General features: G+C 41.9%; 1 protein-coding gene across 2 annotated transcripts in view; it reads right to left on the bottom strand.

Annotated features, from left to right (window-relative positions):
* Positions 1 to 26,514, bottom strand: part of LHX6 (LIM homeobox 6) — a 96,429-nt gene that overhangs the window by 30,069 nt on the left and 39,846 nt on the right. For both annotated transcript variants that reach the window (XM_069986309.1, XM_069986310.1), the window contains one exon: positions 23,395 to 23,516. In XM_069986309.1, the coding sequence (XP_069842410.1) occupies positions 23,395 to 23,516 (122 nt within the window). The remainder of the gene's footprint in view (positions 1 to 23,394; positions 23,517 to 26,514) is intronic.

The following is a 26,514-nucleotide window of genomic DNA, read 5'->3' as shown; positions in this document are numbered from 1 at the left end:
TAAATTCACCAGTCTCCGTACCTCCGTTACGCCACTCCTGCGTCAGCTGACTGCCGCCATAAAGTCAGCAAGCCAGGGGGGGTGCGGAAAAATAATAAGCAAATTATACTTACCGATCCTTGTGCCCCGTAGTACCACTCCCAGGTCCCACTGACTGCCACCAGAAGTAATTTTCCGCGTCCCGCCCTAGTCACTGATTGGCTGAGCCGCCAATGACTTAGGCGGGTATATGACATTGCAGCTGGAAGAGACGGGTATGTGACGTATCCAGTTTCCAGCGGACCCAAGAGCGGTGCTACACGGCATGAGGATCGGTAAGTATAATTTATTATTTTCCCACACCCCTTGGCTTGCCGACTTTATGGCGGCAGTCAGCGGGACCAGGGATGAGTGCGACAGGGCATGAGGATCGGTAAGTATAATTTGCTTTTTATTTTCCCACACCCCTCTGGCCTGTGGCTTTGGCTTGTGGGATTTCTCCTTTAACAATAACAATCATACAGTGGCCGACAATACATTACACCCTAGGGACATAATGCACCATATTATAAACTGTACACTGAAAAGACAATGGCTCAATGTATGTGTATTATCAAGCCACCCAGGTGCAACTCTCTCAAGAGCTCTTCTGACTAACACTTCTGCGGAGGAAGGGCTTCATATCCTGTCCTTTATCTACTGAGGGACTGAAATATGACCTACATTAAGTCATAGATACTGGAAAGAAAACAAACCCTGTCATGTGACAGCTGTCAATCTAACGTTTATTCAACCAACCAACCAACGGCCATCTCTCCTGATCCCCTGACACCAGCTAAACCAAACAACGGTGTGCTCTAAATAGGGAGAGAATGGTAAACTTCTTAAAGACTCCTCAGGCAGTGGCTTATCTGAATGAGAACTTAGGGATAAAGCAGTTAAAGTCCAACATTCTACTTATACTTTTAGCTGGTGCTGCCAAAATCTGTGACTGTTTTTTTGCAATTTTGCCATTTAGGGTTCTATTCCACGGAGTAATAATTGGCCGAATCGGCCCGATTCGGACGATTATCGCTCCGTGGAATAGAGACAACAATCAGCCGATGATCGTGTCATCGCCTGATCGTTTATTTAGGTTCAAACAAATCATTGGGCACCGACCGTGCATCGCTGCATGGAATAGCAATGCACGGCGGGCGACTGATGATTACACAAGCACCATGCTTTACCTAAGCATGTTGCAGGTCTTCTCCTCCACTCCTTCTTCCTCCCGATCCCACGAGCAGCAGCCTCAGTGCGGCCTGTCTTAGCTGATAGACCGCTCAGCCAATCACTGGCCAGGACCGCCGCGACCAGTGATTGGCTGAGTGGTCTGTCAACTCAGACAGGCCGCACTGAAGCTGTTGCTGCGTGTGGGACCGGGAGGAAGAAGGAGCGGAGGAGAAACCCTGCAGCATGGATAGGTAATGTATAGTGTTTAAACAAAAGGCTGCAACGACATCGATAACGATGTCCCTGCAGCCCTCGCTAAACGATTATCGGGCCGTGTGATAGGCCCAGTAAACGAACGCCGATCTAGCAGATCGGCGCTCGTTTACATTATTGATCGGGCCCCCATCGGCCCGTGGAATAGGGCCCTAAGCCTCAACACCAAAAAAGGCATTTGATTGCCTCAGTTGGACTTATCACAATGGAATACTAGGGCTTTGGTCACATAACATCTTCTTTTGTCCAGCTGTCATTCTGAGATGAAAATACAGGAGTAATTTGCCTAGTACAGCCGTATTTTTGTCTCAAAATGACGGATGTCTGAGAAAATGGCCATTGAATTATCAAAAAAAATTATTGTGTGAATATAGCCTAGGAGTGTCCACTCTTCTATGTTCTCAGTAATAAGTTTCTGGTTTCCTATACTTGAGTATGGCCAAATATTTACTGAATCCTTTAAAATCTCACATTGCCCTCCCTAACCTGCATCTTTACATTGGAATTCTACTCCTCTATCCCTCTCTCTCTCCTCATTAAAGGTGTCCATAGCCATGTAATAGCAGCTGGCTGAGCACTGGCTCAATTAACTCGATCCCTCCATACATATTAAGATTCATCCTGGCCGAGCATGTACTGTATGTGCTCTGAATATAGAAAGGAAGAGTAATTCCAGACTCCTCTGTTGGCAGCTTATCTCTTTGAGAACAAAAAGATCGGACAGTTGAAATTCAGCATCCACAATATGTTGGGGAAGAGAAAGGAGGCCCCCATGCACACTGCTGCTGACGCGGCCGGCACTCGGGAAGATCGAAGGTGTTCGGGCCGCCCGGGCCGAAGATGACGTTTGGCACAAGATGGCGGACGGCACGGATCAGGTATGTATAAAGCACTACATTTCCGGGTACACGGGTGGGGGTGGTGGGACACGGGGAAGGGGGCCATTCACAGACATAACATACATTACAAAGTTGTATAACTTTGTAATGTGTGTTATTCTGTGAATAATTTTCTACCGCCGCACTACCCCTTTAATCTGCTCATCCCTATCGACAACCATCTAAGGCTACGTCCAAATTTAGATTTAAAAGGGCACAATTGCCTAACGCAAATGCAGTCGGACGCACATTCCCGTTCACAGAGGGAAAAGGGATAGTATATACGTTTTGTAAGGAGTGTAAGCATCTTTTATTCTATTGTACCTGCGCTGAGAAATGAAAATTACAATAAGGGATGAGAAGAGACGACCCCTTTCAGGGTATTTATTGAGCTACTAGGAAAAGGTTAATAGTTTTTTTCCCTCCTGTTATATGGCGCACTTTCTCATTTCATCCATTCTCTATGTGTAATTGAATGCATTCATTAAGGAAGGAAGTATAAGTCATTGAGGCAGAAGTGTCGGTACAAGAGGTCAGGAAAGGAAAATAGGCAAGTCAGCCTAAGGAGAAGAAGGATGAAAATATTTACCTTGTCTCCATATATGAGTAATCTCATCTACATATCATTCTACATAAGAAGGACTCTTCACACCTCCGAGGATGGTACAATCAGTGGAAACACACAGTATATAGGGCCTCTAACTTCTGGAGATTTCATCTGTGATCTATCACTTCATCTTAGACCGATACTCCTCCGACTATCACATCCCCTCCCTTTCCTATTGACAAAGACAGAACTTGGCAGGCGCTGCTTGGTATTTCTTTTTCACTTTATAGAAACTGTTTTGCCGCTTGGTTGAAATATATTCAGTAGAGTTAAAGGGGTAGTTCAGCAAAAAAAGAATAAAAAATTCTTTCAAATCAACTGGTGCCATAGAGGGCCGGAGATTTGTAATTTAAATCTATAAAAAAATCTTAAAGAAGAAGTCTGGCAAAAGTTTTTATTAAAGTATTGTATTCTCCCCCAAAAGTTATACAAATTACCAATATACACTGCTTATAAATGCTTATAAAGTGCTTTTTCCCTGCACTTACTACTGCATCAAGGCTTCACTTCCTGGATAACATGGTGATGTCACGTCCTGGTGATGTCAGAGCTGTGTGGGCTGTGGCTGCTGGAGAGGATGATGGCAGAGGGACACTGAGGGACACAGGACACTGAGCATCCCCTGCCATCATCCTCTCCAGCAGTCACAGCCCGCACAGCTCTGGGAGTCAGATTGTGACATCACCATGTTATCCAGGAAGTGACATCACCATGTTATCCAGGAAGTGACATCACCATGTTATCCAGGAAGTGAAGCCTTGATGCAGTAGTAAGTGCAGGGAAAAAAGCACTTTATAAGCATTTCCTGTAATAAGTGTTTGTTGGTGATTTGTATAACTTTTGGGGGGCGAAACAATACTTTAATAAAATTTTTTGCCCGTCCTTTCCAGTATTTATAAGCTGAAGTGGAGTATTCTTTCCAGTCTGACACAGTGCTCTCTGCTGCCATCTCTGTCCATGTCAGGAACTGTCCAGAACAGTAGCAAATCCCAATAGAAAACCTCTACTGCTCTCCAGACTGAAAAGAATACACCACTTCCTACAGGACATACGTGCGTGCCGTCCGTGTTTTATGGCAGGTGGGAATAATCCCTAAGTATGACTGTTTGAATATAAAAAAAAAAAAGATACAAAGATATTTACATATATGTTTCCCCAGTTCTTTGTACAATGATCCTCCTTTCTAAAAAGATAAGAAGGTTTTTAACAAATCTGTGTTTCCCCTCTATAACCCTTTCATTGTACCTGAAGTGACTGGGGCATTATACAACAGCTCTGGGTCAGGGAGTCGTCTCTGCATTCATTTCTGCCCCTGCTGCAAGCACGCCTCCTGTCTGGTGATTGGTGACCTCCCTGCTGTGACATCAGCACAAGCTCATCTGAAATCAAGCAGAGAGGGCTGTCAATCATCAGGCAGGAGGCGTGCTTGCAGAAGAGTGAGAAATGAATAGAGGCAGGACATTTATCAAGACTGGCATATGAAGACACCAGTCCTAAATAAAGCCACAAGGCACGCGCCTCTTAGTACATCTGGCCAGCCCTGCACCTGGTGCAGGCACTGCGCAACACATCTGCACCTGCTCGGGAGAAAATGTAGATTTATGCCATGATTTACGTCGGCAAGCAACCGTAAAGCATGATAAATCAGGCCTCCTCCTTTCCGCACCCCCCTACCCGCCCATCAGGTGAGTGGGGGATATAACTGACATACACCATGCAAAAGGGGCACATCTACCCCCAGCGGTCCAGGGGGGAGGTATTATATATCATTTATTTTTACTTTATTATTTTTTTTATATGCATTGAGTTATGTATATTATTATTGTTATTGTTATTATTATTATTATTATTATTATTATTATTATTCTCTTTCATTTTCCTGGAGGCTGGTCTAGGGGTAATGGAGGGAGATGGAGAGATGGCGGGTATATAGGGGCTAGTTAGAGATTTCAATATATGATGTATGGTTTTTATTTGGTATAAAATATAATAAGAAATGTAACATAATAAAGATATAATAAAAGAGTCCTTCTAAGACGTGCAACCACTACATTCCTGTAGGAGAACGGGATAACTATTGCACTGCCTTACATTCATGCTAACAATGTGTCGCCTACTGCAGAGTTTTTTTTCTGGTGTGGTAGCTAACAAAGATTACCTATAAGTACGCTCAATAAGCAAATTATTAGGACATATATACATTTTTTTTATGTATATTAACACATGCTGCGATTCCATCAGGAAATAGCCTTCCCTTTATAGGCTGCTCCTAGGGATCAGTGCACAATAAGGACTAGGATGACTATGACTACTATGTCCTTATTTAGAAATAGCCGGAGTCATTGCCACAATGCCAAGAAAAGACACGAGAACAATGCAGATTATCAAAGAAAACAGGAAAAATACACAATTGTGCACGGACTGACACATGTATCTAGACAGAGTCATACTCATAGGATACATGATTATACTAGATAACATACCGGTCAGACATTACGGTGGGAGGTGGTATGTATTAGGCAATGAGTGAGGTGTCAGAAAACACAGGACATCATAGCCTGCTGTATATGGGGCCGTATAGCCACTCAGATTGCAAATCCTCACCGCTGTCCACTGCCAAAAGGGTTTACAATGGAGAATAAAGCAAAGTACACATTGACATTTGCAAAGCAGTCCAGATCATTACTTCAGTCATGAATTATCCCCTAGGGGTCCTTAGGGTGCACAGCAATAAACTACTGAACAATTTACCCCTTTAACTCCCTAGATGCCACGGTCCATAGCATTTACAGTATGGCATCTAGGTGGTTAAATGCAAGGTCTAAGATCTGTTGGGCATCTGATTGGCCCCCTCATTCTTGCAGTTGTAAGTTGCCAATCAGTTGTCCTGGCAGTGAGGAGCCTTCTCAAAGCTTTGGTGGCTGCCATATAAGTGCCCCTTTTACATTCTGCTATACAGCAGGAATCATAGCTTGTAAAAATCTCATAGGCTATGTTCACACAACGTCCAAAAGAGAAAAAAAGCTAACGCTTTTTGTGTTTAGAAACATGTCTGTTACTGCATCATTTTAATTGGCTTCACTAAAATGCATTAAGGTCTATGGAATAACGGACGTCTTTTTCAAAACATTGTATTGAATGCGTCCGCCTCCGAATGCGTCCTGAGGAAGCGCGAAACGTGAAACGTACGTTGGGGAGACGCTGACATGGGTGAGTGGTGACTTGGTCACTGGCTTACAGGATTTATGTTTTTTTTGGGTAGAAGTTAGGCGGATAGTCCCCATTGTGGGAAGCTTGGACTTGGTTCTTATCCCATCCCCCTGTGTATTACTTATGTTGATACTGCACTGAGCACTTTCGGAGCAGTTGCCTGTTTTAGCCTATGCTATCTACCTCACCGTGTTAGTCTATCTGGAATGCCATAAAACATCATGTTATGTAATTTTTAATATTCTTGATTAGTAGTTGTGTTATTGATGAATAAAGATCTTTGTTATTATATTTGGTCCTTGTTTTGTTTAAAATATAAATATATATATATTGTGGCATGGTGGGGCTGTAAGAGGCAGTTCTATGCCTCTGGAGTGGGAATTGGAGTTCAGGTGGAGCTCCTGGTCCAGATCCTCCACTCCAGCCCTAGAGCTAATGAGGCTCTGAAACCACCTGGTGGATCTATTAGAGACTCCAGAGCTTCCCAGGTGATGGCTCCCAGGAGAAGACTCCCAGGGTGGGAGAACAGGCAGCACTAGGCCTGTGGGAGCTGCAGACAAGAAGTCTGGGTGAGACCAGTGGAGCTGGTGATATTGAGCATTAGGCTCAGAAGTGCAGCTAGGGAAGCTGTGGTGTTAGTCAGTGGCTAGACGGCCTAGGTTTTATTTTATTGGCAGTGTTGCCGATGTATTATGATTTTCCTTGAATGGAGAAATAAAGCTGACTGAGGTCAGTATAAAGCATACAGCACTGACTGGACTGCAATTTGTGATGTGCCAACCGTCTCAGGCCCAGGAGATGGCGATCCCAGCGAGTGAGTAACCCCCAGATTGTCACTATATATATATATATATATATATATATATATATATATATATATATATATATTATAATAAAGAGGTCATAAACCTAAAAAAAAAAAAATTTAAAAAAAATATTTGAATCTCCGATTAAAAAAATTCTACCCACCTCCATTTTCATTTTTTTTTTTTTTTCCAAAGCTTTAGGGCCCATTCACACTGCGGAAAACCGGTGGAAATTCTGAGCAGGATTTCCCGCCACGGATTTTATTGGAATCCCATCTGACAAGTCTATTCTTTGAGCGGAGTGCCGAGGCGCCCTATACATAACATTAAGATAGTGAGGCAGGTAGGATTCCGAGTGGAGTTTGCGGCGGGGTTGCCACTTGGAATTTCCACCTGTTTTCCACCCTTAAAGTAATTAACATTAATAAATTTTTTCTTAAATCATACCTATAAAATAACTTTTACCAAGAAAAAAAAAACAAGCATCCCACAAAATTGTGCATTTTTTTTTATTACTCCAATTCCATCCCACCTATTATTTACATTTTTCGTTTTGCAATACATTATATAGTAAAATAAAGGTGCCAGGAAAAAAAAACTGTAAAATAAAAAAAAACAATAAAAACAAAGGAAGAAAAATGCAAAATAAAAAAAAATAAAAAATCCTGCGATGAATATGGATCAAATTACGGTGTATGTTATAGTCAAAGTCTAACCATGCTGCTCTGGCATGAACCCCGGCCCGTTTGTCATCAACAATGGTAAGGCACGGCTCCCACAGGTCACTGGCACTGGGTCAGCCTCGTTTCCTGACTTTGCTTTATTATCTTTGAGCAAACAATTAAAAGACGAAATAAAATCTACCGCAAGCTGTTAGTGTTTAAGTGAACATGATCATCATCGCTAAGAAAACATTGTAAGCCATGAGACTCCGCTAAGACACCGTGCCGTGATATCAGCACCTTCAATGTACAAGGAAACCACTCCAACTGCAGCCGCTATTATTACCCTGAACGCCAAGGAAATGCGACGTGTTACCGAGAACACCTGCCCTTATACTACTTGACGACAAGAGTAAGATGACTGCCACATCCAATTCTGCATACTGTTCCGGCAGATCGACGTACCAGTTAGAGATGCGCGGACCGTCAGACTTTTGGTCCGACGGCATCTGCGCTCGATCGTGATGCCTGTGATCCCGGGTGCATAGTTGCGATCCCGGGAATATGCGGCCAGGATATTCCAGGGAATTCCAGATGGATTCTCTGGAATATCCTGGCCGCATATTCCCGGGATCGCAACTATGCATGCCGATAGAGCGAACTGCTTACGGACCAAAAGCCCGAAAGGTTCGCTCATCTCTAGTGCCGGTACGTGACAGGGATGACTCCGGCATCCGTGTCATCCGCGAGGGGCCCGGCTGTCAGTGATAGCCAGGCACCTGCTGCAACTGCCAAGATTTAACCCTATAGGTCCTGCAATCAGTGCAATCGCAGCACCTATAGTGCTAAAAGGAGGGAGAATCCTCTCTTCGTTCCCCATTGGGGCTGTGCTGTGAGATCGCACAGCCCCGATGGTTGCTGTGACGTCAGGGGGCTTCCCCAAAGCATCTTGTGTTTCAGCTACGGTGGCTGATCAGGCTCAATGTTAGGCTGATCAGCTTTGCCCATTACAGGCATATTACATTGCAGTGCTGATCAGCGCTGCAATGCAATATGCCTGTAATCAGGCAATTGTACAGTGAAGTCCCCATGCTGGAATAATAAATCAAAGTGTAAAATAAAAAACAAAATAAAATTCGCCTATAATCCCCATAGTCCTCAATACAATAATAAATGTTGGGAAAAAAAATAAAAAAAGTACACACATTTATTATTGCTGCACGTGTAATGACGCTGGCAATACAATTATTACATGATTAAACCTGCGCGGTGACCGCAGAAAATTTAAAATGGAAAAAATACTAATTTTGTCATTTTTCATTAGAATTTTCTGGCATATTGGCCAAAAAGTAACACTAACCTAAAGTACAATATGTCACAAATAGCATCACGTAGCTACAACCACATAAAGTGAGACAGGTTGGATTTAAAAAAATGGGCTCTGGTCCTGAAGGCCAAAATCAGTCTGGTCCTGAAGGGGTTAACGAATCAGCCTTGACAACATCATGTATGTGGCAGAGAGTTCCATAGTCTCACTGCTTGTACAGTAAAGAATCCGCATCTGTGCTGGTGGTGAAACCTTCTTTCCCCTAGATGTAGAGGATGCCCCCTTGTCATGGTTACAGACCTAGGAGTAAAAAGACCACTACGTAGATCTCTGTACTGTCCAATCATATATTTGTACATTGTGATCAGATCGCCCCTAAGCTTGATAACCTGTCCTGGTCCTGTAACCCACCCATTCCCTTAATGACCTTTGTTGCCCTCCTCTGCACCCGCTCCAGTTCAGCTGTGTCCTTCTTATATACCGGTGCCCGGTGCTAAATACAGTATATACCATGTGTGCACGGACCAGTGATTTATAAAGAGACAAAACTATGTTCTCATCTTTAGCATCTCGGCCTCTTTTGATGCCTCCCATTATTTTATTAGCCTTGGCAGCTGCTGCCTGGCACTGATCACTAAAGTTGAGTTTACTGTCCACCAATACCCCCAGGTCCTTTTCAGAAGCAGGTTTACCCAGTGTTTTATTATTTGGCACATAACTGTATTATTATTTCTACGGCGTTAGTGCATAACCTTACATTTATCCATATTAAACTTCATTTCCCATTTATCTGCCCAAGCCTATGGTCCCACACAATAAAATAATACCAAAATATGGCTGTAATTTTGAGCATTAATGTGTGATCAGGAGAAAAAAAGGGGTCAGTTTTTTGCAAAAGCAGGTGATATATAATGAGCATGTGACTTCTGAGGAGCGCATTATTATATTGAAAATACGGCAGTATTTCTTCCTCAAAATTGTGGCTGTAGTTTAGTATTGTTTTACTGTGTGTGAACATAGCCTAAAAAAGACACTTGTGCTGGTACTTTTTGCTCAGTATTTTGGTCAGTATTTTTGAACCAAAACCAGGAGTAGATTAAAAACAGAAAGGCTAAGTTGGAACTTTCTAAAACTCATTCTCATTTAGGCTATGTTCACACTACGTAAGTTTCCGGCCGTAGCGTGTTCCGTAAATAAGCGGACGGAGACTTACGTAGTTTGCGTACAATGGAAAGTATACGATGTATGGCTGCACAGTTCACACTACGTACGAACTTACGCCCGGATAGTAAGCGGCACCGTAAAAAATGAACCGGACCATTGTTTGAGGACGAAAATGCCGTAATTTACGCCCGTAGCGTTACAAGCGGTCCCGTATGTAGTGGTGATTTCTTCATTTTTGCAGCTTTTTGTGCCGATCCAAAAGGTTCTGTGGGGTGTCCGGGGCTAGCCGAAGATTTCCAAGTAAAAGACCGCTGTCAGATCCCTACGTAGGGCGCTCGGGAAGCGTAAGTAGGCTACGGGCGTAAGTTCGCGGTCCGTACGTAGCCGGCCGCAAGTAGCGTAAATCTCCGGCCGGAGTTTACCGCGTATATGTCCGGCCACGAAAACATGCGGCCGAACATATACGCAGTGTGAACATAGCCTTACAAGGCATGTTGTACTTTTTTCACCCAGTTTGTGTTTTTCTAACATAGACCTACATTGGGGTTTTTTTTTATCCTGCTTAAAAAAATGTATGTGCAAGTTTTATTTATTTATTTTTTTGTGTATTCTTTATGGGGTTTTCTTTTCACATTTTTCATGAGAAATCCTAAGAAATTCTCTTGACTTGTGTTTCTGCACAGAGACCCTTAAAGTGTCACTGTCGTAATAACTTTCAAAATCTAAATTAACAGTAGATGCCATATAAAGCAAATTTGCAATTTACATTTTTTTTGTATTATGGAGAACACGGCACTTCCTGTTTTCTGTCTCTTTTTTTCTCAAAACAAAACAAAAAAAAAGGAAACAGTCAGAAAACAGGAAGTCCTGTGCATCCCAAGCCATCAAAACGCTCAAAGAGAGAAGGCAGTCATGTAACTGACGGACACATTGAGCCGTGACTCTCTGTACTGGCCGGAATTCAGGAGACTGGACCTGGATTTCTGGTAAGTTCAGCTTTGTTTTACAGCAACAATTAAAAAATAATGAATGTAAATTGCAAACTTTCTCTATATCACATCTACTGTTGATTTAGATTTTGAAAGTTATAACGACGGGTACACTTTAAATCTCCGTCCACCACTACTACCAACCAGTGGCAGCGGATTTCTTCAAACAGCTCTGCATATGCACACTATGACATCTAGAATTATTACTGTGACTCGTACACCTGTCAAAACAACGTCAAAGACCAAGGCCACCCTTTATGGCAGCAGAGTTCCCTAATGGTGGAGGCCTCTTTTAGTAAGATACAGCCCTGACCACTGCAAAAATTTCTCAGGGATGGTTTGGGGAACAAGACAATGAGTCAAAAGTGATGACTACTCCTCTAAATTCCCCAGATCTGTGGGCTGTGCTTAAAAAACAAGTGTAAACAATGAAAATTCTCATGGAGACCAAAATCCTTCTTTCTGCCTACGCTCTATCGATATAGCCTGCTATAGGTAGGCTATATAATCAGCCAAATCAGCCATGGAGGTCTAGCAGAGGCCTCAGGCCATTATAACAATGAGTTGGCTTCCCACGATTGTGTTGAGGCTAGCTGATCTGAACCAGTGAACTACCAATGATGCCCGACAAAGTCTTTTAAATACCATTATCAGCTTTGACAACTGCATTTAAGTGGTTAAATAGCTGGCACAGACTCCAGCGTCACAACACAGGAAATGGTGGGATGAGTTTTGTCATTAGCAATACAAAATACCAGAGGGAGGAGAAGCGGGAGAGCTGAACATATGTGAGTGGGTCTTCTATGTATCGCACAGCATTGGACAGAGATGATAAAACTTGCTGTACTAAATGTACCATTTGCTCTGTATTTCTTTGGGTTTGACTGCCCGCCAGGCTTTGTGCCTGTGTTTACTGTACAACTATATATGTATACATTCATCATGATACTTATATCAACAGAATAAGAAGCGCCTTGAAAATTCTTGGCAAAAAAAAAACCTACCCAGAACAAGAAGTCTATAGTGGCAAAGAATAAGGAATCTGGACTTACTGGATGTGATGGCATAGATACACGGAATAACTAACCAAGCTTATTGTTCTAGCAGTCACAATATGAGGAGCTGGAGTTTTAAAAGAACAAATAACTGTGTTGGCACCAGGACCAAGTGAAAACCATAGATTATAAATGTGCTGCGTGTGAGGGAATTGTGGAATGAAACGATTTATGTGCCAGAGCTAGACAGTACAATGTAGTCGGGTATGTGGTTATTGGGGATAAAATTGCTCCAGCTCTCCAGCTACAGCCATAGGTCTTGTTCCCCTTGACTTGTCATTTTTAGTAAAGAACAAAAGCTGGAGCATAAGACTTTTGTTTAATACTCCAATATGGCAACCAATCTACTAAGGCCTATGTATAATACTCCAATATGACAGCCAATCTACTAAGACCTATTTATAATACTCCAATATAACAGCCAATCTACTAAGACCTATTTATAATACTCCAATGTGGCAGCCAATCTACTAAGGCCTATGTATAATACTCCAATATGACAGCCAATCTACTAAGGCCTATGTATAATGCTCCAATATGACACCCAATCTACTAAGGCCTATGTATAATGCTCCAATATGGCAGCCAATCTACTATGGCCTATGTATAATACTCCAATATGACAGCCAATCTACTAAGGCCTATGTATAATACTCCAATATGACAGCCAATCTACTAAGGCCTATGTATAATATTGCAATATGGCAGCCAATCTACTAAGGACTATGTATAATACTCCAATATGACAGCCAATCTACTAAGGCCTATGTATAATATTGCAATATGGCAGCCAATCTACTAAGGACTATGTATAATACTCCAATATGGCAGTCAATCTACTAAGGCCTATGTATAATACTCCAATATGACAGCCAATTTACTAAGGCCTATGTATAATACTGCAATATGGCAGCCAATCTACTAAGGACCATGTATAATACTCCAATATGGCAGCCAATCTACTAAGGCCTATGTATAATACTCCAATATGACAGCCAATTTACTAAGGCCTATGTATAATACTGCAATATGGCAGCCAATCTACTAAGGACCATGTATAATACTCCAATATGGCAGCCAATCTACTAAGGCCTATGTATAATACTCCAATATTACAGCCAATCTACTAAGGACTATGTATAATATTGCAATATGGCAGCCAATCTACTAAGGACTATGTATAATACTGCAATATGGCAGCCAATCTACTAAGGATTATGTATAATACTCCAATATGGCAGCCAATCTACTAAGGACTATGTATAATACTCCAATATGGCAGCCAATGTATAATACTCCAATATGGCAGCCAATCTACTAAGGCCTATGTATGATACTGCAATATGGCAGCCAATCTACTTAGAACCATGTATAATACTCCAATATGGCAGCCAATCTACTAAGGACTATGTAAAATATTCCAATATTACAGCCAATCTACTAAGGACTATGTATAATACTCCAATATGGCAGCCAATCTACTAAGGCCTATGTATAATACTGCAGTATGGCAGCCAATCTACTAAGGACCATGTATAATACTCCAATATGGAAGCCAATCTACTAAGGCCTATGTAAAATACTCCAATATTACAGCCAATCTACTAAAGACTATGTATAATACTCCAATATGGCAGCCAATCTACTAAGGCCTATGTATAATACTCCAATATTACAGCCAATCTACTAAGGACTATGTATAATATTGCAATATGGCAGCCAATCTACTAAGGATTATGTATAATACTCCAATATGGCAGCCAATCTACTAAGGACTATGTATAATACTCCAATATGGCAGCCAATGTATAATACTCCAATATGGCAGCCAATTTACTAAGGCCTATGTATGATACTGCAATATGGCAGCCAATCTACTTAGGACCATGTATAATACTCCAATATGGCAGCCAATCTACTAAGGACTATGTAAAATATTCCAATATTACAGCCAATCTACTAAGGACTATGTATAATACTCCAATATGGCAGCCAATCTCCTAAGGACTATGTAAAATACTCAAATATTAAAGCCAATCTACTAAGGACCATGTATAATACTCCAATATGGCAGCCAATCTACTAAGGCCTATGTATAATACTGCAGTATGGCAGCCAATCTACTAAGGACCATGTATAATACTCCAATATGGCAGCCAATCTACTAAGGCCTATGTAAAATACTCCAATATTACAGTCAATCTACTAAAGACTATGTATAATACTCCAATATGGCAGCCAATCTACTAAGGCCTATTTATAATACTCCAATATGGCAGCCAATCTACTAAGGCCTATGTATGATACTGCAATATGACAGCCAATCTACTAAGGCCTATGTATAATACTCCAATATGACAGCCAATCTACTAAGGACCATTTATAATACTGCAATATGGCAGCCAATCTACTGAGGTCTATGTATAATACTGCAATATGGCACCAATCTACTAAGGACCATGTATAATACTCCAATATGGCAGCCAATCTACTAAGGCCTATGTATAATACTCCAATATTACAGCCAATCTACTAAGGCCTATGTATAATACTGCAATATGGCAGCCAATCTACTAAGGCCTATGTATGATACTGCAATATGACAGCCAATCTACTAAGGCCTATGTATAATACTCCAATATGGCAGCCAATCTACTAAGGCCTATGTATAATACTGCAATATGGCAGCCAATCTACTAAGGCCTATGTATGATACTGCAATATGACAGCCAATCTACTAAGGCCTATGTATAATACTCCAATATGGCAGCCAATCTACTAAGGCCTATTTATAATACTCCAATATGGCAGCCAATCTACTAAGGCCTATGTATGATACTGCAATATGACAGCCAATCTACTAAGGCCTATGTATAATACTCCAATATGACAGCCAATCTACTAAGGACCATTTATAATACTGCAATATGGCAGCCAATCTACTGAGGTCTATGTATAATACTGCAATATGGCACCAATCTACTAAGGACCATGTATAATACTCCAATATGGCAGCCAATCTACTAAGGCCTATGTATAATACTCCAATATTACAGCCAATCTACTAAGGCCTATGTATAATACTCCAATATTACAGCCAATCTACTAAGGACCATGTATAATACTCCAATATGGCAGCCAATCTACTAAGGACCATGTATAATACTGCAATATGGCAGCCAATCTACTAAGGACTATGTGTAATACTCCAATATGGCAGCCAATGTATAATACTGCAATATGGCAGCCAATCTACTAAGGCCTATGCATGATACTGCAATATGGCAGCCAATCTACTAAAGACCATGTATGAGACTCCAATATGGCAGCCAATCTACTGAGGTCTATGCTCTGACAATCTTACATTTTATTGGTTCCATTGGTTTATTGTAGTTATTTTATTGATCCAATGATTTCTCGGCCGGTATGACGTCAGTGTATGTACGGGCCGATAGAGCTGTGATTTGCACAGGAAATCTCTCGTCCCTCTGTGACCACACGTGGCTACACTGCGGCTCTGGGTACTGATTAGTGCATTGCCCTACACCCGCAGCAGGTTACAATAAGCATCCCTAGCCCTAACCATCGGCACACATGCCAGCAGGATATGGTTACACGCTTGCCTTGATTGGAGCGGATTCATTTCCATTGCTAACAAAAGCATTTGTGTGTTGTGCAGCTCATCACCAACATCTGGGAGCACGGCCTGATTTCAGGAAAATTCCTTCATTTTATTTCATGTCAATCGTTTCAATATGTTGCTATTTCTCCCACTAAGGTTTTTTTGCGGGATCATTATTTATTCTGATTTGTATTTCCATCCAATCATCAATTGTATTTTCCATTTATTATATCAGAGCTTAGAAATGTAGAGAAGTAGCACATGACACCTGTACAACTCATGCTACGCCAATATTATCTTCTCAGGTATCAAGACGGTAGACCGCCATAGATTACCATATAGGTGAGAGGTGGGTTGTCTAGTTTACAAATCCCAAGGGACTTCGGAGGTAATAAAGAGGTCCTGTTTAGGATCTATTGAGGGTGGTTACAAAGAGAGTCCCTGTAGAAAAAGGGGCAGGGATGTGTTATTCTGTTCAGGAATCTGTTCCTATTCCTTAAAGCAGGACACCTACTACCACCTAGATCAGTGGTGTCAAACTCAATTACACAGTGGGCCAAAATAAAAAAAATTGGACCAAGTCGCGGGCCAACCTTGATAATTATTGAAGCGCAAATGCGGCGGTCCTGGCCCTGTCAGTGGTGTGCGTCTCCCAGCACTGTGCACTATGATAAATTGCTATGATATGATTAAACCCCAACCCATGTAATAGCCAGCCCCTCCCCCCAATATTGCCCCATGCAATAGCCAAGCCAACCAAAATTGCCCGACATAGTAGTCAGCCCTCCCAGTAGTGCCCAAATAAGTGCCCAAATAGTAGCCAGCACCCCAAGTGTCCTATATAGTAGCCAGCCTTCCCCTATAGTCTCATATGGTAGCAAGCTATCCCCTGTAGTCTCATACAGTAGCCAGCCCTCCCCATAGTCTCATATAGTAGCCAACCCACCCTCATAGTCTCATATAGTCACCAGCCCTGCCCCATAGTTTCTAATATAGTAGCCAGCCCTCCCCCATAGTCTCTTATATAGTAGCCAGCCCTCCCCCATAGTCTCTTATATAGTAGCCAGTCCTCCCCATAGTCTCTTATATAGTAGCCAGCCCCCCCCCATAGTCTCTTATATACTAGCCACCCCTCCCCTGTAGTCTCATATAGTAGCTACCCCACCACAGTCTCTTATATAGTAGCCAGCCCTCCCCTGTAGTCTCTTTTATAGTAGCCAGCCCTCCCCCATAGTCTCTTATATAGTAGCCAGCCCTCCCCCATAGTCTCTTATATAGTAGTCAGCCCTCCCCAGTAGTCTCATATAATAGCCAGCCCTCCCCATAGTCTCATATAGTAGCCAGCCCTCCCCCATAGTCTCGTTTATAATAGCCATGGCGGGCCAGATGTAATTCAAACTCTGAATTGCCTGGAGGGCCAAAAATACCAGAGTTTGACATGATTGACCTAGATGGTCACTTTTTATTCTAGAACGATAGAGGATTTTTGGGCAAGGAGGGAATATGTAGTTAAACGGGTATTCCACTCAAACATAACTTTTGATATGTTGCTGCCTATGGCGAGACTAACAATTCCTTCTATACTTGTTATTATCTATTCTGTCTGCTTCCCCTAGTTCTGAGCTTCCCCAGCGTGATCAACAAGAAGGCATTATACCTTTACTAGTGATACATATTGCACATATTTTACACCAGAAACTTAAGGTTACACCTATGGATGGAGCACGGAAGAGTTACTCCTGCAAAATATTTTTTTTTTCTCCTAAAGCAGGGAGTATGCTTTAAAAATAACATAAAAAAAACTTGTTACCCAATTCATGGTCCCTGCTGCTCTCCACTGCTGGAAATGCATAATCAGCCAATCACTGCCTGTAGTGTTGATCCGCCTCTACACTGATTGGCTGAGTAGGCATTTTCTGCAGGGTCAATAATAAGCAGTGGAGAGCAGTAGGGACCTAGAAGTTGTGAGGGATCAGGGAAGATCAGTATAATTTCTTTATTAGAAGAAAGGAAATTTTCCAAATTAGAATATTTTTGGACACATTCACTATCAGTTATTGAAGAATAAGATACAAAACATGACACAAAACAGCAGTCAAATATTGTGAAGGTTCCAGCTATGTGTTAAATGTCAGCCCTGGAAAAATGTACATAGCAGATCTGCTCCAATATGTGCGATATACAAGGTGAAGGTACATCTTGTTAGGAGACTAAATTATCTTATATTATAGGTTAGAGGTTATATACATAGAGAGAGGCTACATATTATCTTAACTGGTCATAACACCCAGATTCGTATCGTTTCCTGACCTCATCTTCAGACTCTCATAGGTTATTTAAAGGATAGACATAGCAGTCCCTGCCCCCACGTCAGAGCTGATTGCCTGATTGGCCTTCATTATGGGAACTTTTAGTGGAAGCTGCTTGAGTCAAAACCTTGCAGGTATGAACAGTGTCTAGACAGCACAAGGCCTATCTGGCTGACGTTAGTCTTTGGGATCACAGCTAGGCAACCAACGTCTCTCCGGCTTTTGTTGGATAATATGTTCCAGATGACGACCATGGAAAAAGTAGGCTAGTTCTGGAGATATTACTGCTATGCATTAGCTGTACTGGTATGTGGTGTTTGGGGTTTTTATGGCTACCATTCATTTAGTTGGAAGTTGGATCTCAGTTTGTCACCATCCCAATAAATTTTGTTACATTTCAAGTGGAACGTTAGGTTATTAGATTTCAGCTTTTTTTTTATTGTGACTGATGACCTTGACCTATCTTCAGAATAGGTCATCAATAGAACCTCGACCACGCTTGGGTCTGTCCGAACCCAAAATCTCGGCATTTCATTACCGGTGGTTGAAGAAGTTTGATGAAGCCCTAGGGAGTCGTGGTAAATATAGATACAACCTATGTTTACAGAAAAACGTAGACAGCTGCATCCAACTTCTTTAGCCTGGTATTTAAATGCTGAGAGTTTGGGTTTGGATGGACCCAAGCGTGCTTGACGTTCGGTCCTCTCTAGTCATCAATACATGTTTTTGCACAAAGCAAAAAAAAACTTAAAAGGGAACTCTAGGTAGAGGTTAAAAAAATGAAACTTCTGCAGAAGCATATAGCATTACTTACCTATCCATCCCAGTTTTAAAATGACAAAAAATCTATTTGTTTTGGGGTTTTTGTTCTGTATTGTGTTTCTGTACTTCCTGGTTGAGCAGTCCCCAGAATGCAGTACAGGTTCCAGAATGCAATGCTTTCTCTCAGCTGTTCATCACAGTCCTCCACGCTGCCTATTCCCCACCCAAATCTGTTGCAGAACATCTAGGCTGTGTTCACACATTGCAGTTTCATTGTGTTACTGAATTATTTGCGGTACTTTATAATTTCATTGTGGTCCCACCCACACAGCACACAGTTACTACCAGTAACACCACACAGCACACTGTATCCTCTACCTGTAACACCACACATCACGCTGTATTCTCTACCTGTAACACCACACAGCACACTGTATCCTCTACCTGTAACACCACACAGCACGCTGTATTCTCTTCCTGTAACACCACACAGCACTGTATTCTCTACCTGTAACACCACACAGCACGCTGTATTCTCTTCCTGTAACACCACACGGCACGCAGTATTCTCTTGCTGTAACACCACACGGCACGCTGTATTCTTTACCTGTAACACCACACAGCACACTGTATTCTCTATCTATAACACCACACAGCAAGCTGCATTCTCTACCTGTAACAATACACAGCACGCTGTATTCTCTACCTGTAACACCACACAGCACGCTGTATTCTCTACCTGTAACACCACACAGCACGCTGTATTCTCTACCTGTAACACCACACAGCATGCTGTATTCTCTACCTGTAACACCACACAGCATGCTGTATTCTCTACCTGTAACACCACACAGCAGACTATATTCTCTCCCTGTAACACCACACAGCACGCTGTATTCTCTCCCTGTAACACCACACAGCATGCTGTATTCTCTCCCTGTAACACCACACAGCACCCTGTATTCTCTACCTGTAACGACACAGCACGCTGTATTCTCTACCTGTAACACCACACAGCACACTGTATTCTCTACCTGTAACACCACACAGCACGCTGTATTCTCTACCTGTAACACCACACAGCATGCTGTATTCTCTACCTGTAACACCACACAGCACACTGTATTCTCTACCTGTAACACCACACAGCACGCTGTATTCTCTACCTGTAACACCACACAGCATGCTGTATTCTCTACCTGTAACACCACACAGCACACTGTATTCTCTACCTGTAACACCACACAGCACACTGTATTCTCTACCTGTAACACCACACAGCACGCTGTATTCTCTACCTGTAACACCACACAGCACGCTGTATTCTCTACCTGTAACACCACACAGCACGCTGTATTCTCTACCTGTAACACCACACAGCACGCTGTATTCTCTACCTGTAACACCACACAGCACCCTGTATTCTCTACCTGTAACGACACAGCACGCTGTATTCTCTACCTGTAACACCACATAGCACGCTGTATTCTCTACCTGTAACACCACACAGCACGCTGTATTCTCTCCCTGTAACACCACACAGCACTCTGTATTCTCTACCTGTAACGACACAGCATGCTGTATTCTCTACCTGTAACACCACACAGCACACAGTTACTTCCTGTAACACCACACAGCACGCTGTATTCTCTACCTGTAACACCACATAGCACGCTGTATTCTCTACCTGTAACACCACACAGCACGCTGTATTCTCTACCTGTAACACCACACAGCACTCTGTATTCTCTACCTGTAACACCACACAGCACACTGTATTCTTTACCTGTAACGACACAGCACACTGTATTCTTTACCTGTAACGACACAGCACGCTGTATTCTCTACCTGTAACACCACACAGCACGCTGTATTCTCTACCTGTAACACCACACAGCATGCTGTATTCTCTACCTGTAATACCACACAGCACGCTGTATTCTCTACCTGTAACACCCCACAGCACACTGTATTCTCTACCTGTAACACCACACAGCACACTGTATTCTCTACCTGTAACATCACACAGCACTCTGTATTCTCTACCTGTAACACCACACAGCACGCTGTATTCTCTACCTGTAACACCACACAGCACATTGTATTCTCTACCTGTAACACCACACAGCACTCTGTATTCTCTACCTGTAACACCACACAGCACGCTGTATTCTCTACCTGTAACACCACACAGCACGCTGTATTCTCTACCTGTAACACCACACAGCACACTGTATTCTCTACCTGTAACACCACACAGCACACTGTATTCTCTACCTGTAACGCTGATATTGGAATAAAGTAAAGAACTTTTTTAATTTTATTGTTTTCTTTTCCACGCACATATTATGATCAAGCATCTTTGGTGAAATTAGTGCAGCAGCTGCTTCTGGCCGGTCAGAGATAGTGAATCACTCAGGGGATTGGGGGATCCAGCCAAGCCTCTTGTGACATCACGCCCTGCCCCCTGTTTGCATCATCAGCCTGTGCTCAGCAAACACAGAGGCATGGAATATTTGTCTCCTAAGGTGGGAGCAGGAGACTATGTGGATTGGCACAGAGGCCATTTTTCTTCACTTCCTGCATTTCTATCAGCTACCAGTGTGGCAGAACCGTACAGGTATGGTAATACATTGTATAGACACATCTATATAACTTTTAATGTACTTTTAATAGAAAACAAGTTTTCCTTATGTGGAGTTCCCCTTTAAATAGCCACAAACTCAAAGTCATATAACAATACCAAGTGTATGCTTGGATAAACCCCTAAAACAAGGTTAAGGATATGTTCCCACTATATAAAAATTATTGCTGTCTATTGGTAATGGCAGCTCAACATAAAGTTCATGATCATTTTTTACGGCTGTCATTTGATGCTAAACACGCCCCTCATTTTTACATAGTGGGAACATAGCCTCAGGGTCCAGTTAAAGGTAATCAAACAAAGGTATCGAAATCCATCTAAGGTCTACATAAATCATGTAATAATATCCATAATCTAAAAGACTAAAATAAATGTAAAACAGATCATCATACAGTATCACCAGACAATAGTATATTAACCCCTTAGCGTCCCATGACGTACCTGGAACGTCATGGTGGCGCAGGGAGAGTTCAGAGACCGCTGGGACCCCGCTCTGAACGGCACCGCTCCCGGCTGCAATCTGTAGCTGGGCAGTGCCACTATTAGCCGGCGTGGGTCCCGTTGCCGCGCCAGCTAATTAAGCACTTCAATGCAGCTGTCAAACCTTACAGCTGCATTGAAGTGCTTTGTACTGCATGTCCCTGGTGTCTAGTGGGTCGGATCTCCACCCCGCGATGCGATTGCGGGGGGAAGATCTGGTCTTCTGGCCAGGCCGGCACTCAGTGTTGCAATGTCGCTGATCCCCGCTCGGCAATAGATTGCTGTGGCCTGCAGCAGGCCACAGCAATCTATCACTGAGTACAATGATCTTTGCTGTGTATATACACAGCATTGATCTCTATGAGAGATCAAGTTACTTCAAGTTACAGTAAAAATAAAAGTAAAAAAGTGTTTTTATTAATAAAAAATCCCCTCCCCTAATAAAATTCCAAATCACCCCCCTTTTCCCATTTTAAAAATATAAAAAATGAACAAATAAACAAACATGTGCCGCGTGTGTAATCGCCCGAACTATTAATTAATCACATTCCTGATCTCGCACGGTAAACGGCGTAGGTGCAAAAAAATTCCAAAGTGCAAAATTGCGCATTTTTGGTCGCATCGAATCCAGCAAAAATGTAATAAAAAGTGATCAAAAAGTCACATATGCACAATCAAGGTACTGTTAGAAAGAACACATCATGGCGCAAAAAATGACACCTCACACAGCCCCATAGACCAAAGGATAAAAGCGCTATAAGCCTGGGAATGGAGCGATTTTAAGGAACATATATTCGTTAACAACGGTTTGAATTTTTTACAGGTCATCAGAAAAGTTATACATGTTATATATCATTGTAATCGTAACGACTTAAGGAACATGCAAAACATATCAGTTTTACCCCAGGGTTTACGGCATAGAAACAAATACCCTCCAAATAAAAGAAATGCGTTTTTTTTTTTTCAATTTCACCACACATTAAATTTTTTTTCTGGTTTCACAGTGTCCTTTATGCAAATATCCAGCCTGTCATTGCAAAGTACAATTAGTGGCGCAAAAAATAAGGGCTCATGTGGGTTTCTAGGTAAAAAAAAAATGCAAGTGCTATGGCCTTTTAAACATAAAGTGGAAAAAGCAAAAGCGCAAAACGAAAATTGGCATTGACCTTAAGGGGTTAATATTGTCCTGCTTTATTTCCTGTTACATCATAGACATCCATTTACACCAACCATTTACAATGAAATCGAAAATTAGATAAAAAAAAAAGCCATAAAAAGCCATAAAATAAATGAAAAACAACTAAAACAAACACAATATTCACATCCACAAATGGAAATCTCTATGTAAAACTGATCTCATTGCTTACAATAGTTCATAGTAGCCAGAGGCAGCACGGCTGTAGCTTCTGTATTACCTGAAGTAATCCATTTTACAGAAAATCTCCTTGTTTTTGATGTAGCAGCTGTTGTGTTGCCTCAGAGACGTCCGACACACTGAACACTCCAGACATCTGACGTGCCATATTAAGTTATTCACCTGAAAGGAACAATGATCAGAATCAAAGATTGTACTTCAAAAGAAATGATCAATTATCATCGCTCAAGCTTCATTTAATTAGTAAAACACATTAAAATATGTATTTTATATAGAACACACCTTAAAAAAACACAAAAAAGTATAGATATGTGTAAAGGATTAACTTCAAATATACATAGTACCCCTGCAACTCTCTGGCCAACTAAATTGATGATCTATCCTCAAGACTTGCTTTAAAGGGGGTACTCTGGCCTTGGTATGTAGAAAATAAAAAAGATGTTATACTTACCTCTCCGCGCTCCCCCCGGTTTCCCCCTGCCATGTCTCTGCGCCCCCTGCTGACCACAGCCTCTATGCCCTCTTGTTCAGTGATTGGCTGAGTGGGCTGTCACTGCAGAGACTGGCCCTTCTGAGATGATGGCGGCAGCTGCAGTAAGCGGGGGGAGCAGATGATGTTGACAGACAACTATCAGAGGAAGAGCGAATGATTACTCGCAAATCAGACGATCATTGTATTTGTTACGTGGAGAGAGATCTCCACGATTCGGCCTGATTCGGCAGATAATCGCTCCGTGTAATAGGGCCTTGAGATAAAGTGGTTCAATCCAATAGTGTACCAAAGTGGGTTAAAAAAGATACATGAATGAGCTAAAATGCCACAAAAAACTTCTCATGAGGAACCAGCATGGTTATGTGTTCCACAGATAGCAAATACAAAAGGCACCATGTTATTCTTCTTTTCTCTTATAGCGGCTGTATAAGAGAATTGCACACTTGTCACTGGATTTTCCAGTAGATTACAGGTGATTGCTGGGGGGTTTGTAATAAATAGAGATGAGTGAATTTCCTAAACAAAAAGTGCAAATTTCCTTAACGAATTGGCAGAAATTTGCTTCGCAGGACAAAGCGAATTCCTGCAGACGTGTTAAGGAAATTCGCAAAAAAAAAAAAAACATAAAATGGCGGCCGCACATGCTGTCTGGAGCATCACTGGGTGGGAGTAAGGGATTAAACCATAATCCCTAGCACCCATCCAATCAGTTGCAGGCCCCTCTGTGATGTCAGTACCTCCCCCTCTATATAAGGAGGTTCTGTAACGGAGGTGGCCAGTCGGCTGTGTGTGGAGAAGAGAGCAGGATGGCAGCAGGCAGTCTGAGCAGAGCAGGGAGAAACTAACAGAGCAATATAGGAACAGAGAGGAGAGCAATAGTGGAAATTGGATGATTGACTTTTTTTTTTTAATTTGTGATTTTTTTTATTGATTTTTGACACTTTTACAACAACATACTTTAACAAATCCCCCCTTCTGTAGTAGTCCCAGTATTGTAGCTACTATAGTTTTGGCTGTCTTAATGAAATTTGTTAAGATTCGATTTGTGAAATTTGTGAAGCTCCTGAAACGAATTTCCGGCTGCTTCGCTTTAGTAATAAACTCATCCTCAGGAGATCCTTCTGGTAAAAAAGAATTCTCCAAAACAAAATGCAGAATATTCCTGTCTGTTTCTCTCCATCCTACCAGCCCTGTTTGCAGATCACTAGAGATGAGCGAACCTGGAGCATGCTCGAGTTGATCCGAACCCGAACTTTCGGCATTTGATTAGCGGTGGCTGCTGAAGTTGGATAAAGCCCTAAGGCTATGTGGAAATCATGGATATAGTCATTGGCTGTATCCATGTTTTCCAGACAACCTTAGAGCTTTATCCAAGTTCAGCAGCCCCAGCTAATCAAATACCGAACGTTCAGGTTCGGATCATCTCGAACCCGAACCCGGTTCGCTCATCTCTACAGGTCACATCATATTTAATATCTATCAATCATGCTGCACATGACTATGACTCTTGACCAACGCCTAACAATAAAAAAAAAAACACAGCCATTCAGAGAGGGAAGTGTTCAGCATTGTGATAATGAAGCCCATCCCTTGTGACAGGTTCCCTTTAAAAAAAAAAAAAAAAAAAACTAGCCCTGTATGTTTTTGTATTTTTATAATGGGCTTTTGCACCTTTTTCCAAAGTAGTTTTTCCCTTTGATTTCATAAGACTGAAAAAATGTCCCTCTCCTTTTGAAAAACACCATGAGAAGCACATGAATAGGGATGAAATAATAGAAATCTTTGCTGTCAAGTAGTCCACAACTATTACAATATTATTCAGTATAGGATCCTAGTATTTGTTATTTTACACTGTTGCTCATTCCTGTGAGACAGCGGTCAGCTTTGGTAGCGTTTTTCTCGGAATATATACTAGATGGTGGCCACCAGTTCACATAAAGGACACTATAGAGGCAGTTCTGCTATACGGGAAGGTTGTGGTCGTCTGTAAAGACTTGACACGTTGGAGGGTGTTTACATTAACAAGCCACATCTGTCAGAGCTCGTACGCATTCATTATACATATACCCTATGTCAACATGGCCGTGCTAATCCAACAAATTGTCATGGGACCTCTACATCCGAGTGCTATTCTTAGGGGTCACACTTTGGAAAGGAATCGAGATGAAAGAACGTTTTACCTGGAACGGAGAAGAATGTTCTTCATGCTATAATTCTATCGGTCATTGTGAGGAATCTGTGATGGTCGGATTAAGAGACAATCTGACATGTTTACCAAAGAGAAAGATGGTAAAATAGAGAATATTCATCCATATTACGCAGCCGTAGGGGAGTAAGTTACAAAGGTTCTAGTATAGGGGAAGATGTCACGTAGATCTTCATTGACACATTGAAGTGTGCGATACGTAAGGAAGAAAATTTCAAGTGGGTTGTCAAAACACATCAGAGGCGGCCATTTTGAACTGCATAAATATGCTGTCAATCAGTTAATTTGTGATACAAGGGCATGAACCATTGATTCCATAAGAGGGCAGCCATAGGGCACTGGTGGAGGATGCAGATAAAATTGAATATAGGTAGTGCCAAGAAAGCTTAGGTACTAGGTAAAAGCCATCAAACCATCTAGAACCCATAACTAATAATTATTTTAAGTTGACATCTATACTA

The sequence above is a fragment of the Dendropsophus ebraccatus genome, chromosome 10 (assembly GCF_027789765.1).
Source record: "Dendropsophus ebraccatus isolate aDenEbr1 chromosome 10, aDenEbr1.pat, whole genome shotgun sequence".
Taxonomy (NCBI): Eukaryota; Metazoa; Chordata; class Amphibia; order Anura; family Hylidae; genus Dendropsophus; species Dendropsophus ebraccatus.
The sequence above is the reverse complement of the archived record's forward strand: the minus strand, read 5'-3'. Positions and strand labels throughout refer to the sequence as shown.